Source organism: Montipora capricornis, chromosome 13, assembly GCF_036669925.1.
Source record: "Montipora capricornis isolate CH-2021 chromosome 13, ASM3666992v2, whole genome shotgun sequence".
NCBI lineage: Eukaryota > Metazoa > Cnidaria > Anthozoa > Scleractinia > Acroporidae > Montipora > Montipora capricornis.
The window spans coordinates 32,569,289-32,584,288 of NC_090895.1; the positions used below are offsets into that span (position 1 = coordinate 32,569,289).

Sequence of the window (15,000 nt, forward strand, 5' to 3'; positions counted from 1 at the left end):
AAGACAAGTTGCCTAAACTTCACGCGTTGCCTAGTGTAACACACATCAAATAACTTGTTTCGCATTCTGAGAACTATTGTCGCAACAAAATTGCGAGACAAGTTGCAAGAAAAATTGCCTGATATAACCGCGCCTTTACTGAAATGCAAGTTTTCTTTTCTCGAGTTTACTGCAAATACAAATGATGTAGAGTTAAGAGCATGGTACCGGATCAAAACGGTTGATACGCGGTTGGGTATTTGACCAGAAGGCTTTCTTTACTGGATCGAACACAATGATCCCAGCCAAGCTTCTCAAACAGCTGAAACAAAAAAAAAAGTATTGTTAATACAGCAAAACGTTTCCTCTGGCGTTAGGCGAAGTGAAGTAAAGTGAAGTTATCAGTCTCTCCCCTTCGAGCCTTTTCCGGACTAATTTACAATGCTTTTGTGGGGGACTTTGGCCAGACTGCTTGTTACCCAGTTCATCAATAAAGGGCAAAATTACTGAGCGCTGATTGGCTGAGACAGAGGGCATTTTTTCTTAATCGAGGGCATTTTTGGTAATCAAGAGTAATTTTGCCCTTTATTGATAAACAAGTAATCGCATGAGTCCTCGTACTATTAAGCATTACTTGCACTTGTGTGTTGGAAATTTTCCAAATTGCCCTCGTCGCTTCGCGACTCGGGCAATTTTGGAAAATTTCCAAAACACTCGTGCAATTAATCCTTAATAGTACTCGGCCTCAAGTGATTACCTATACTTAAAAATTTATTTAGTAAGTGAAAGATGCCCCCGACCAGATTAGGTCAGACCACAACACCGGAGACAAAGCCTCCTACTGTTTTCGAGAAGTGAGTGGGTTCTTTAACTTCCCATACTATTTGATTTCCAACATAGGCTATGAGACGAGACCTCCGCCCTACGGTCCTTATCCGAGAAGACTTGAAAGTCTAACCATTTGCGGGTGTAATTGCACTTTCTCCTCAGTTATTTTAAGACCCCGAGTGTTGGTCCGGCCGGAGTAGAACTCTCGACCTTCCGCGAGACAGCCCGATGCACAACCAACTGAACCACTGGTGCGCCGTGCGCGGTGCATGCGATTGCGTCGGTTCAAATCCCGTTCTGGCCTCTGGTTTGGATTTGTTTCCGGTTGTCCCGGATTCAACTTTACAATGCTTTGTAAATAATCGTTAGTTGTTGTCCGAAATTATTACTAACGATTATCTAAATTAGGCTGTGGCCGAACGAAATTTGTCCTTGTGAATGACATCTCACAAACCCATGGTCTGCTCCCGTTCTGGCCAGCGGTGATCTAAATCCGAAGGTCGTGGGTTCAAATCCCACCCTGGTCAGAGTTTTTCTCTGTCCTTGTGTGGGCCCAATTCCAATACTAGGGTTGATCTCTGATGGAATAATTGGGAATAAAAAAACTCGAACTTGGGAACATTTCTTTGTTAATAGTCAACTGTTCGCCTCCCTGCCAGTTGGGGTTCTTAATCATGTTTCTGTTGAGTTTAAATTGTTTCAGTACGGAACGAAGAATTAATCAACCTCAATGTGCTTGTTGTCCTTATCCTTGTTTTGCGCCCCATCTCCGTTTTGTTTCAAGGACGCTTTTAGGGCCAAGCCGTAGAGTTTTAAAGCTTCCGCGCGACGAATGTAGAACGGCAACACCTGAAAAGGAAATCGCAAGAAGGTTTCTCAATTCAGGGCTCGAAATTAACGAAAAAATACAGTCGCATTTTGCGATAAGATACGAAAATTTAGTCGCAATTTCGCAAATTTTAGTCGCAAAATCGCCGCGCTGCATTGTGTTGTCAGCGGTTTAGCAGAAAAATATGAGCCCGCATTACTTGTGTGTAAAGAAACTGCTGAAAATGGCGAATGATCGAAGGAATGGAGCTGTGCACGTAACATTGCAGCTAAATTACTATGCAATTACGCTACCTTCAGAGAAAATTCACAGCGAGAAACAAAATAATTTTGTCATTTATTTATTTATCTGTTTATTTTAGCAAAAGTAGCAGCAAAGTGGCAACTGCTAACCCTTTTGTTTCGAAAGAACGAAGGTGACAACAAGTCGCAAATTTGCGACTTCTCCAGATATTTTAGTCGCAAAGGGAAAAATTTAGTCGCAAATGCGACCGTATTGGTCGCAATTTCGAGCCCTGCAATTGAGTATTGAAAGTAATTTTACAATTGGTTTGGTTTTTTCATCGCTACAAGATGTGATTGGATTAAAAATCTTTAAAGAATGCAACAATAGACCAATTTCGATATATTAAAAATTCAGTCCTAAACAAAAGACATCATCTCGAGGCTCTGTATGAGTTTATTCCTCAGAGCCTCGAGATGATGCCTTTTCTTTAGGACTGAATTTTTAATATATCGAAAGTGGGCAATAAACCATTTTCGAATATCAATATTCAGCTTGATAGTGAGGCAGTGAGGACAAAAACAATTAGGATGAATGTTAAAAATATTAACATATAATCCACTTTCCTTTGTCTTTCTCCCCTAAATTAACCTTACTTTCAAGTTGAATTTTAATATATCGAAAAAGGCCTATTATATTAATTTCAAAGAGTAAGGATGCCAGTTGCTTGGCAACGAGAGAAAGGACGACTGAAAAATCACTTAGAGTCTAAGGCAAGCAACTAGTGTATCAAGACAAGTGACATTCTCAACAAATCATAACTTATAGTTATGCCTATGGTTTAGAATTTATATACCGCACATATCACAAAGTCTCACGGCGGTTTACAATTCTTTCTCTAGGGTGAGATCGGTCGTCATCTTGTAAAGGCGACAGGGAACCAATATTTGATCTCACCCACCCACCCAACCCATGCATGTATGCGAGAGGACAGACCACAAAACCGGAGGTTAAAGTGTGTGGGTTCTTTAACGGCCGGAGTGGAACTCACGATTTCCCGCGTGGCAACTTTTTTGAGTTTGTTTTGACCTTCATTAGAAGAGCAGTCTGTAAAAATCATTGAATCTTGTATGATACTTACCTTTGAATCTGATACGTCCACCCATTTGACAAGTTCGTTGAAAGTATCGTTAAGTTTGTCGTCTAAAAGAAAAAAAGGAGACTGAGCCAAACATAAAGAAATGACACAACAGAATCAGCAAATACCAACACAACAAAATTTGCTGTGACGCATCTCTGTGTTGTGTCTGGCGTTTCCTAGTTTCAGTGGAGCCCCTTATTCAAGGTGAGGATACAAGTTGTTTTCTTTCATATGTAAAGTGAAACTATAATTAAGACCAGAAAGATGTAATCGGACTCGCTTCGAAAATAAAACTGAAGCGAAGGAAAATATGGCTGTGGCAAAACACAGTCTAATCTTCAAGCTTCGATTTGTTCCAGGCTACTCACGCCACAGCTTAAGTTGCTTAGAAAACTGTTGAACTGCAGGATATAGGATGTTTGAAGAAGGGAAAGAGAAGAATTTTAAGGGCATTTCCCACTTACAAATTTCTTCTTCCGTCTCTACTTTGTCCACTGTACCACCGACATCGTCTTTAGCGTCTAGTTTATTAAAGAAAAGGTTTAACATTCAAAAAGGAGTTTGTCACAATATTTATAGTGTCGTGAATCTCAGGTCTATAGGAAATCCTCTTGAAGTACTATTACACAAACCTGGCGTTTCTCCACTGGTAGTGGTGTCTGACGCTTTCTTTAAAAGCTGTTCAGCAAGAGCAATACCCTGGAAACAAACGAAAGATAAAGGGCTGGATACACTGAAAAACACGACCTCAAACTCCCACCTATAATTTTAACAAACAATGCTAAAGTCAACCTCGTTCCTTGGGTTTTTTTTCCGCGAGAGTTGGGCGGGCGGAGAAAAGTCCTGGGAACCAGGAAGTGTTTAAGTCACCTATAAGTTCTTCTCCTTCCAAGAATCAATCGAAAGTTCTTAATTAATTACTCACTACTCGCCTTTCTCCTACTGATTCCCACCTCCTTTCTTCGCTCCGAGTCTACAAACTCGACAGATGTTCTCTCCTTTTTAAATACTTGTGAACTACCCTCTTCACGCCACGCAGCTTTCACCTAACCTTTCCTCCCCACACTCAAAACCAGCCCATTTCTCCCCACCCAATCCCACTAACTTCTCTTTCTTTTTCAATTTTATACAAAGATTTGGTTTTATTAACGGAGTTGATAATGTAAATTGGCCACCTTACAGAGATTCTAAAAGCTGACGTTTCGAGCGTTAGCCCTTCGTCAGAGCGAATCCATCAGCGAATGGAGCGAATGGAACGAAGGGCTAACGCTCGAAACGTCAGCTTTTAGAATCTCTGTACGGTGGCCAATTTACATTATCAACTCCGTTGATAAAACCAAATCTTTGTATACCACTTCCCCACCGACGCAGCACCACAGTTTCTTTAGAAACTACCCCCTTCATTCATTTGTTTTTCAATTTTAGTCGACCACTTTTCGGATCTTGATATCGAACCTACGTAAACAAGATCCACACAAAAACACTCCTTACCTTACGACACAAAGCGTCGACCAATATATTCTTCTGGTTCTCTTTCTCGCTGCCAAGAAAAAAAGCGCGAAGTTAAAAAGACTAAACAAGGGCAGACAATTCAGGGTCTTTTTGTGTTATTTCTCAAACCAAGACTGAAATTAACTAGGCATGCTACATAAGAGAACAAATTTTGCACGATACCTTTTGATCGATGCTGCATCTGGACGCACATCAGTCTTCATGCCGTAGTAGCTGGACAACTCAGCACGGTCAATCTGGCGAAATATAGTCAAGCGAAAGACAGAGAAAGGAAGTCGAAGGAGCAATGGAGTTTTACCGGGCAGACGGGAGTTTGGGGGTTCAAATGACGCACAAACACTCGAGGTCTTAAAGTAAGTAAGGAAAGTGTTGACAATCATCAAATGGCAACTATGGATGATTAGACTCGCTTGTCTCTTGGATGATTCAGATGAAATAAGGCCTCGTTTCATATCACCTTAACTCAGGTGACGTAAATGTGCCACTTTGATTTAAAACACTAATTTGCTTGTTGTTGTTGTTGTTGTTGTTGTTGTTCTTCTTCTTCTTCTTCTTCTTCTTCTTCTTTTCTCAGGGTACTCCCTCATCAAAAATCGACTCGCAGCTAATTACTGGGTTGCCTATGGCAAACCAGTCGAGGTCTGCGTTGATTTCGTCGTTTTTTTATTTTTTTCCGTGTCGGTAAAAGTCTTGCCTGTCACTGCCCTGGTAAGTGGTGTCTTTTTGCATAGAGCCTTCTGCGCGTTTTTTCTTAGGATCGAGAGGGTAGTGGAACTGCGTAGATTTCTCCGGTGGACACAGTAGAATTATTAACTTAGCCTGCAATGGCGTCGAAAGTCATGTAACGCGAATGGCGTTTTAGTCGATCTTTAAACAAAATATACCCTTATGGAGCTCAATAATGGAAAGTCAGTTGGATAAACTAGGCAGGAATCTCAAAAGCGACGAGTACTGGACTTCGACAACAATCTATCGCCCGTCGAGACGAAATCAAAGTGAGCTGTATTTCCCTGAAGTACACGGTAATTTGACACGATTGAGTTTCTTGTCTTCACGCACGCAATGAAATAGGAAGAGGTTTTCGCCTCTAAGAGCAAATATGTTGTTTGTTTCAATAAATTTTTCGCTGGAAAAGGATTCTGTGGTATTTTCTGCCTTTGTGAATTATAATATCATGTTGTGTATTGAATTTTCGAGCTTAAGGTTGAAATGTGATATGGGAGAAGTTTTTTAGTATTGCTCTGTAAGCTGGAAGGGTTCACAGGCCTGTTGGAAGCTTGCTTGAGTTTCAACAAAATGAGCCCCAAAATCAGTGAAGAATTGTGACGCAGTTGAATAATAAAGTAGCTGCTATTTCCAAAATGATGGAATTACCTGGTGATAAATAACGTCGTACGCGTCTTGGAGAGTAAAAAATTTGACTTTGCATAAACAAGACTTGGGCGATTGTGATCTTTCATTTCATTGTCAAACTTTATAACACTTGACAGAAAAAGAAACTTACAAAAACCCGGTATCTTGCCATCATTTGACACAGATACTTCCCCGTTTGGTGAGTAAACATGCCGCGGTAACTTCATCACGGCGCCCGCTGAATTCCGGCGATGTCACTTTCGATTTTGCGATTTATTTGTGCAGCCAAAACGTACAATAACAAATAGAACGTTGCAAAAATCCCCCAAAATGTTTGTCGCTGATCGTAACTTTTTATATTCTATATTCACGGTTCAAAGTAAATGTTGTTTTCATGTCGTAAATATGTTGTTCTCGAGCGATCGTGCTGGAAACTTCCTTCTGCTCTTTCTAAAAACTTTGTATCAATATTTATTTACTTTTGCATCAATATTTGTTTTTGCATAAAGCAAGCTAACAAAATCTGTACCTTGCTGAGTTCGCATTTGTTAGCGTTAATAGTATTTTCCGTCCGATTCTTCTGTTTTATGAGGGGTATATTATTTTGGTCTCCCATCCAAACACTAACCCCGCCCAAAAGGGCTTAACTTCAGTGAACTTTGGTATTACAAAGCTGTCAGATGCTTAGAGGGCACGCTTAAACTTGTGGTCAAAAGAAGTTAATCAACATGTCAGCCCAGAAGCCAGTGTTTCTCACTTCCCATTTATTTTCTTTAATCTTTCTGGGTTTAGTACTTTGCTAGTAACCACATGTCTTCGCAGACTATTTACCCAACACTTCTACCATGGCACTACAATGATAGACAATACCAAAACAATATCGTGCACTGTTAGAGCTACATATTACGCAAGGACAGGTCTGTTTCGTCGTACGAACGTGTGAGGACCTGTGAGCCAAAGGGCCTCGTCTGGTATGACTTCTTAATGACCGCCCAACTTGAAAAAAAATTGTCTGGAACGGTGCACGTACCACAGGCAACCCAGTGTACCCTCACGGAGGGTCTAGTTTACATTTGAATGAAGGGGTAGTTTCTAAAGAAACTGTGGTGCTGCGTCGGTGGGGAAGTAGTATACAAAAAATTGGTTTATCAACGGAGTTGATAATGTAAATTGACCACCGTACAGAGATTCTAAAAGCTGACGTTTCGAGCGTTAGCCCTTCGTCAGAGCGAATCGAGGGATTATGGGTTACGTGTAGCTTTTATAGTAGAGTAGGAGCTACGCTATTGGTGGTAACATGGCAACGTGAAAAGTAGGAATATATTAATTAAATGAAAAGCGTTCGTTAATACCGTGAGGATTAAGGGTGCCGATTTGAAAGATGAATTTTTGTTCCAGATTCTTGCGGCTTTCCGTCGTACCTAGATGTAGGGAAAGGCCGCAGATAGCCATGTGTTTTTTTGGAGTGGTTAGGCAGATTAAAATGGCGAGCGACTGGCTTAGATGCATCCTTGTCATTCTTCTCAACATCGCGAAGGTGTTCGCGGAATCGGTCACCTAGTCGTCTACCTGTCTCACCAATGTATAATTTATTGCATAACGTACAGGTTATGCAATAAATGACATTTGCGGAGGTACATGTGAAACGATCGGTGATCTTAACAGATCGCTTAGGTCCCGATATCTTGCTAGTGTTAACAATGAAAAGACAAGTTTTGCATCGTGAGCGCGCGCATTTGAAAGTGCCGGGTTGCTCGTTGGTTTTGAGCGCGCTTCTAACTAAAAAGTTGCCTACGTTTTTGTCGCGTTTGAATGAAATAAGTGGAGGTTGCGAAAAGATTCTACCAGTCTCGGGATCATTTTGGAGTAATTTAAAATTACTAAGAATGATGCTTTTGACTGCGTGATTATGAGGATGGAAAGTGAGGGTGAATGGAATTCTGTCATTCTTATCTTTCTGTGACGTTTGTAGTGACGACTGTCGATCAAATTGTTGGGCGCGATGATGGCCCGCTTTGACCACAGAGACAGGATAGCCACGTTTTTCGAAGAACTGGCACATCTCCTCTGATTTGCTGGAAAAATCGGAGTCATCACTACATAGACGTCGAAGTCTAAGAAATTGAGAATAAGGAATGGAGTTCTTGACATGTGATGGATGTGACGATGAATACAACAAATAACTGTGTGAATCAGTAGGTTTGTAGTGCACACTAGTACATAGCACGTTGCCTCTAATAGAAACTTTGATATCTTCCTAGATATTGTTGTTTGCAGCCAAGGATGGAGGGGATGGAAATGGATTGAAACTTGAAAAAATTGGCCAGTTTTTTCAAGTTCGGAGACGTTGTCCTTCGAAATTCGCCAAAAGTTAAATACTAATAGCTCTTTGTGCCACATTATATTTCGTATCATCTCAGTGAGTTGTCAGGAATGTTATATACATGTACGCGAGAGCTTGAGTACTAATTTAGATTTGTATCTAGTTTTGACCTAAAAACAGTAAATTTAGCACTGAGGACGGTGCCCCTTTAACGAGACAAAAGAATGTCTGCATCTGAGTTCACACAATTGCCTGTCAGTGTCACACCAGCTAACAAACAATGGGAAAGAAAAAGAAGCACCACTTAATGGTTGTAGAAGTCATTCTTATCATTAATCTTGCTTACCATCTGTATGACTTTTTCCGCCGCTTTTACAATTTGAGGAAGCTTTTGAAGACGTTCCTGGACGGCAGAAAGAAACGAAATACATGTAAATGAGAAAGAGAGTGTGTTAAAATAGCATTGAAAATGAATCTAGTAAGTAAGAGATCTCAAAACTGACAAACTTTAAAAGTCACCCCACCTTGGAACTATCCAAAAAGTGAAGCTGTGCTACGAACAGCGGTAAATGATCAGGATACTGTTGAGCTAAATCGTCAAAAAGACTAGCATCTTCAAGTCTAAAGAGCAAATGAAATGAAATAAATCTACTGATCGTTCAAGTTTTGTTATCTCTGTGCGCCTAAAAGAGCAGGGCTTACTTTGGTATCCAAGAAATTTTCAGGTCTCTCATTGCCTCTTCAAACTGCTGTTGGGGCTGAAGGAAGAAAACAGTAAAGGCCCGTTCAAACGGTCATGATAGTTGATGATAGTTGATGATAGTTTCAACTATCACGCACGTTTGAACACGAACTATCATTCACTATCATCAACTATCATCAACTATCATGCAGTTTGGACATGTTCAAATTCGACATGATAGTTCATGATAGTTTTTTCCGTTTGACCGAGCGGATGATAGTGCATGATAGTTTTTCGGTCAGCGGGGGTAACCAAGGCGGGCTCAATGCAATATGGCCACCGCAAGTTTGCCATCGTCCTGTGAGGAACAACAAAACAATAATTTGGACGAATATTCGGACGACAGTGACGCTGAAAGCGAGAAAGTGAGAAAAGCTAAAAAAGCTAAAAAACCAGACAACGAGAAGTGGAGTAGTAGTTTGATATGCAACCTAATAGATGAGTACGAGGCACGGCCATGTTTGTTTACAATCGCGCGCGGTAGGAGACTAGGTACCAGTTAGCTACGCCAGCATATTGCGCGATTTCGTCAACTATCATGAACTATCATGGACCGTTTGATCGCAAACATGATAGTCAATGATAGTGAATGATAGTTGAAACTATCATCAACTATCATCAACTATCATGACCGTTTGAACGGGGCTTAATATATACTTCACTTACGAGTCAACCTTACATAGCCGGGCTCAGGTGCACCGTCGACAGGAGAGAGTGCAAATCAAATCAAACGCTGGGTTTAGTTGCAAGTGGAAAACTTGAGTACCAAATATGGAAAACCGCTCGGAGACGAGTCCAAGGGTCCGTTTCTCGAACGTCCCGAAAACTCTTAGGGTTCGAGAAGCCATTTACGAAACTTGCATTCACTTGTTATCACAAGCTGTTCTTTTGCCATGTTTTCACGATAACAAACACCAAAAATGATAGTGAAGTTTATTGACTTGAAATCTCTCCGTTCTCAAGATACAGAGGGAATTATGACACCCGAAAAAGGCCCGAAAAGTTTCGGGACTTTCGAAAAACGGGCCCCAGGAATCACGCCCGGAATCATTGGTGGAAGGCGAATTGCTTTCAAGTTTGTGCTGACTCTTCTCCCACAGCCCTAATAGTCAGTACGGACCTTAAATCTAAGACGACAACCTCAGCGAGAAGGCCACCAAACAATAGACATTAATGAGCAAAACGATGGTTCTGCACGTGCGCTTTGAAAAATTTGTACGTTTCTTTCCCATTCTGTGTCTGCCAATCTGCGACGTGAAATGAACAAATTTCAAGTTCTAAGGAAGGCGCGAGCGCACAAGGCAAATCTTTGATTTTCTTTCTTAGTTTCAACACTATTCCTCCCAATTCAGTTCCTGAATAGTTTGGATAGTTTGTGGAAGTTGAACAAACTGGAATAATCACGAAGCACTTTAAGAAACATAAACTAGCACTATTAAATGACGTTTTCACGGGTTAAAAGGGGCATTGACTCGTTGACTTTCGTTATCACTTGTTATATAACTGAATAAATTTCAAAAAGGTATAACACAAAAAGAAATCACATTCATTCGATTGGAAAGAGTAACTTGCTGAACTACTTAAGAAATAGAAAACATGTACCGTGTTTCTATCGAGTTATAGAAACGCGAGTGAAAGTTTGGGAAGAACGAGAAATGCTGTGGGAACACGAGCCGCAGGCGAGTGTTTCCACAGCTTTTTCGAGATCTCCCAAACTTTCACGAGTGTTTCTGTAACTCAATAGAAACACGGAGTACATGTTTTCTATTTCTTTTAGAAAACAACGCGACGAGAAAAAGGAAAACAACTTGATAACTCTAATTATCGAAATGTAAATTCTCTTTGCTTGCGCCATCATTACGTCAACAGCTCCATCGAGTTATAGAAACACGATTTTTAACCAATCAGCGCGCGTATTTTCTTAGGACTGTTTTCTAAATAGTGATAAAGCATTTCATCAAATGCTTCATACCTTCTTCTCTGGCGTTTTTGAATTGGCTCCAGCTTTGTCGCCTTTGCTGCCGCTGCTTGATTTGTTTGGTGTAGCGGGAACAATGAACTGAACTGGATATGTGCACTGTGGGAGCCATGAGAGATGACACGTCAATGATAACACGTCACTCATAGAGCGAGTTTCGATTGAGTGTCGTAAAACCAAAACCAAAGTAATTACTTTGGCCAATCAAAAAGGACGGAGACAACCCAGAAAACCAATCAAAACTCGAAGCAATTACACGTAGCCGACACAAAGCGCGGGAAAATGTGCACGCGCGAAACACGATTGGTTTTGGTTTCACTTATGAAAAAAGATCGAGAACTTTGAACCAATCACTGACAGAAGCAATGCAAAACCAAAGCAATTCGCTAATTACTTTCGACACTCAATTGAAACCGCTCTATCAAATCATAGGCTGGTTTTTGAGGAGGGGGGAAAACCGGAGTACCCGGAGAAAAACCTCTGGGTGCAGAGTTGAGAACCAACAAACTCAACCCACATATGACGCCGAGTCTAGAAATCGAACCCACTCCACATCGGCGAGAGGCCAGTGCTCTCAAAACTGTGCAATTCCTGCTGGTACAACCGGGCTTCCAATTATACTACAATCCTGGCAAAAACATAAGGGGACACTGATGAAATGATATATGAAATGAATCATACATGAACTGCGGATATGAAATCAAATGAAGCTATGATCCTCGCAGTGATGAACGCAATTTTTGCAATTGCGTAAAGAAGCCTGAAAAATTCAGGACTTCAACGGGGTTTGAACCCGTGACCTCGCGATACCGGTGCGACGCTCTAACCAACTGAGCCACAGGCTTCTTTACGCAATTGTAAAAATTGCGTTCATCACTGCGAGGATCATAGCTTCACTTGATAAGGGGACACTGTTAGCATTTTTTACGAAAATACCATTTACCCCCTCTCCCCTAAAAAATGTTGAGTCTTTGAGGTGAAACACTTATGAAATATATCATCCAAGGCATAGTCTTCGAAATTGTTTAGGGGTAATGGGAAGAAAGGTTGTCGTTGAAGGTTGGAAATAGACATACTTTGGAATAAATCTTCCCTAAAAAGGGGTCAAAAATGGTGTGTCCCCAAACGTTTTGGCCAGGATTGTAATTCAGATGCTCTACCTGTAAGATACGGGAGACCCGTGGAAGCTCAGACCATTGAACTAGGTTCATTTAACAAAGCATTTTCAATTTCGCTTTTTTACCTTACAGAAACCAAGTACCGATAAGATACTGGATTGAACTTGGGATTGGGATTGAAATTCTCTGCCGGACTTACCGCTTTCTTCCCATTGTCATTCTTCACGTATGAAATAGTTCCCTTGAGGATGTTTCCGGGTTTGGCAGCTTTGGGAATCCTAAATTGAAAAATGGAAAAGAAAAACCCGGTTGGTGTGAAAGGATTACCTCGAAATCTAGTGCTAGATTTTCGGATGGATTTTCCAAAAAAGGGTTTGAAAGGGAATTTCCGGAAATTTTGACGAAGTGTTAACACCTTTGGAAAAAAAACCTATATTGTAGCAGAAAACTGACTGGGGAAAAAACCAAGATGTTACTTACTTGTCATCAGCTAAAGGCATGATGTAGACAGGACAGCTCACGCCAGCGGCTCGTGTACATGAAGTGAATTTGGAGGCTTTCATAGAGGCAAGACGCGAGGAGTGTGTATCCAGAGTTATAGAAGGAGAGAGCTTCTGTTCTATTAACACCACGGTGTCTTTGATTTCATCAAGTTGATCTTTGTTATCATGGCGAATCTGCACCATCAAAAAAGCCAAAGGTTACCAAATACGTCTCCCAAATCACAGGAAAGCAGAACAAAGGACAAAACCAATCACAAAGGAAAATGTATGAGCACGTTAAAGAGGCGGGAAAATGGGCGCCCAGCAGCGTTCAGCATGTCAGCACATGCATCCGATGCAAATCGCGGGAAAAGGAGTACAGCAAAAGAATGCAATTCTTTGGACCTATGAAACAGTGTAAAGCATTTCCGGTTTTGAAGTCAGTTCTAATGAGTGGGATGAGGGCTTCAAAAATAACAAGCAAGTGGCAAGACGCACACAACTAGTGGACTAATGCAAGTCCTGCATTTTAATTGGCTACGCTACCAGAGGGCTATTAGCAATAGTACTCGAGTAGTGAAAAGCGTGACGCTTTTTTTTGGTTTTATTCCCAAATGAATATTTCTTCAACTTGCACTTGCTAACTTTATTATAGCCTTTTCGGTCCGACTAGTCGGGTGATAGCAAAATAATTAGACCCTACGCCCTCAAGGGCCACTGGTCAATAGCCCAATCGGCTTCGCCTCATGGGCTATTGACACGTAGCCCGCAAGGGCTACGGGTCTAATTGTTAAATAGACGTTAGTTTGGCATTTTTGCTTGCCACGCACGAATTGGGAAAAAGAACGCGTATTACAGTACGTTTATACTCAATAAAACCAGAAACCCATAAGGGTTGAAACGTGTAACGGCCCCTTGTGTGCTGGGAAACAAGCTTCTGAATATTCAATTTGCTAAGTACCATATTTGGAACAACAAGAGCGAGGGGTTTCCAAATATGGTACTTAGCACTGAAACATTCAACCAATCAGTTCGCACTGAATATTCGGAAGCTGTGAACGCGCGTTACACGTGTCAACCCTTATGGGTTTCCGAGTGCTTGATATTAATGAGCCTGAAGCATAAGTTTCTTTTGATAAAACTGTTTGTTTTCCTTCACTGATTAATTTTGCCATTGGGTGGAAAATCAATCAATCACCGAATGTCCGGATCGAATATTTCCAAAATAATGTACCCATAAGACTCATTTGGTCACTGATCGAAGATGCATTAATTTGAGAAAATGAGGAGTAAGCACTTCGGCTATAAGTAATTACATTTTACCTGGAGTTTCAAAACATAGTCTCCCTTTTCCAACTTGACAGAGTACTGCAATGAAATGCATAAAGCAGGACCAAACGAATGAATATTTAATTTGAAATGAACGAATTAATGAAAATTGCCATTGGATAACTTAAATATTGTACTGAAAGAGATGTCATATGTAAACCCTGGGGAATGAAATGAAGAGATTCAACAGTGAATCGAGGGTACTATCAGCACAATCGCGAAAAATGCTCCATTTCGAAAATTTAGATCCGAGCGGTATGGCAGGACAACTGTCACATGAACGCGGTTTTTGTTTGAGGCCGGATGTTTACCATTTCACGTCGGGTACTTTGACGCCATGAATTTGCAGATGTGTTGACCTCTTTTGCTTCCTTTTTTTTTCATTTTGGACTTGGGTATCTCAGGAAGTCATGGGCTGAATAAACACAAGACAATCACGCGGAATAAATCCTCCAGACTATCAAGAAGTCATATCGTCTTATTTTATTCAAACGGAAGAATCGGTCTCTTGGCATTTTACTCACGCGATAAGTTTAGTTTTCTTTTTTCCCTCCAAATTCAAGAATGTAAACAGCATTTCTGTACAGTAATTTTATGGAGGACCCAGGCTACTCTGAGAGTTCGCTCCCAAGGCAATTGGCCTCACAACGGAAAACAACAATGTCCGGTACTTTCATTATCGAATAAGGTACTTTTAAAAGCTATCGAAAACCCTGCATGAACCTGGTTTAATGGACTGGCTCTCACGAGTCTCCTATAGCTCAGTGGTGGAGCATCCGAACATGTAATCGGCAGGTCGTCGGTTCGGCTCCCGTCGGCAAAGATGCACTCGGATTTTTTCGGATTATCACCAAGTCACCAAGGAAAAATAAAGGGATTTGGGAGCAGGGTTTTCGCAGTGGTGAGAGCACTCACCTTCCACCAATGTGACCCGGGAATCGAATTCCGGATTCAGATTGAGTTTGTAGGTTCTCTACTTTGCTCCGAAAGTTTTTCTCCAGGTACTTCAGTTTTGCCATCTCCTCAAAAACCAACATTTGATTTGATTTTATTTGTTCTGATTTCAACTGACTTGTAGTCAGGCTCCCCAGTTAGTAGAGCCTTTGCACTCGGCTGAATAACCTTGAGATTTAAATATAGTGATTATTATAGGTCTTCAACTTA

At 41.0% G+C, this 15,000-nt stretch overlaps 1 protein-coding gene across 1 annotated transcript in view; it reads right to left on the reverse strand.

Annotated features, from left to right (window-relative positions):
* LOC138029053 (tripeptidyl-peptidase 2-like) overlaps positions 1-15,000 on the reverse strand; it is a 39,320-nt gene that overhangs the window by 782 nt on the left and 23,538 nt on the right. The window contains exons 28-41 of the mRNA XM_068876730.1: positions 13,831-13,875; positions 12,506-12,702; positions 12,225-12,303; positions 10,902-11,006; positions 8,890-8,945; positions 8,712-8,808; positions 8,534-8,590; positions 4,674-4,747; positions 4,491-4,539; positions 3,632-3,698; positions 3,464-3,520; positions 3,000-3,061; positions 1,534-1,656; positions 1-301 (exon numbers count right to left, since the gene is read on the reverse strand). The exon at positions 1-301 is cut by the window's left edge and continues 782 nt beyond it. Of these exons, the coding sequence (XP_068732831.1) occupies positions 212-301; positions 1,534-1,656; positions 3,000-3,061; positions 3,464-3,520; positions 3,632-3,698; positions 4,491-4,539; positions 4,674-4,747; positions 8,534-8,590; positions 8,712-8,808; positions 8,890-8,945; positions 10,902-11,006; positions 12,225-12,303; positions 12,506-12,702; positions 13,831-13,875 (1,158 nt within the window). The 3' untranslated portion in view covers positions 1-211. The remainder of the gene's footprint in view (positions 302-1,533; positions 1,657-2,999; positions 3,062-3,463; positions 3,521-3,631; positions 3,699-4,490; positions 4,540-4,673; positions 4,748-8,533; positions 8,591-8,711; positions 8,809-8,889; positions 8,946-10,901; positions 11,007-12,224; positions 12,304-12,505; positions 12,703-13,830; positions 13,876-15,000) is intronic.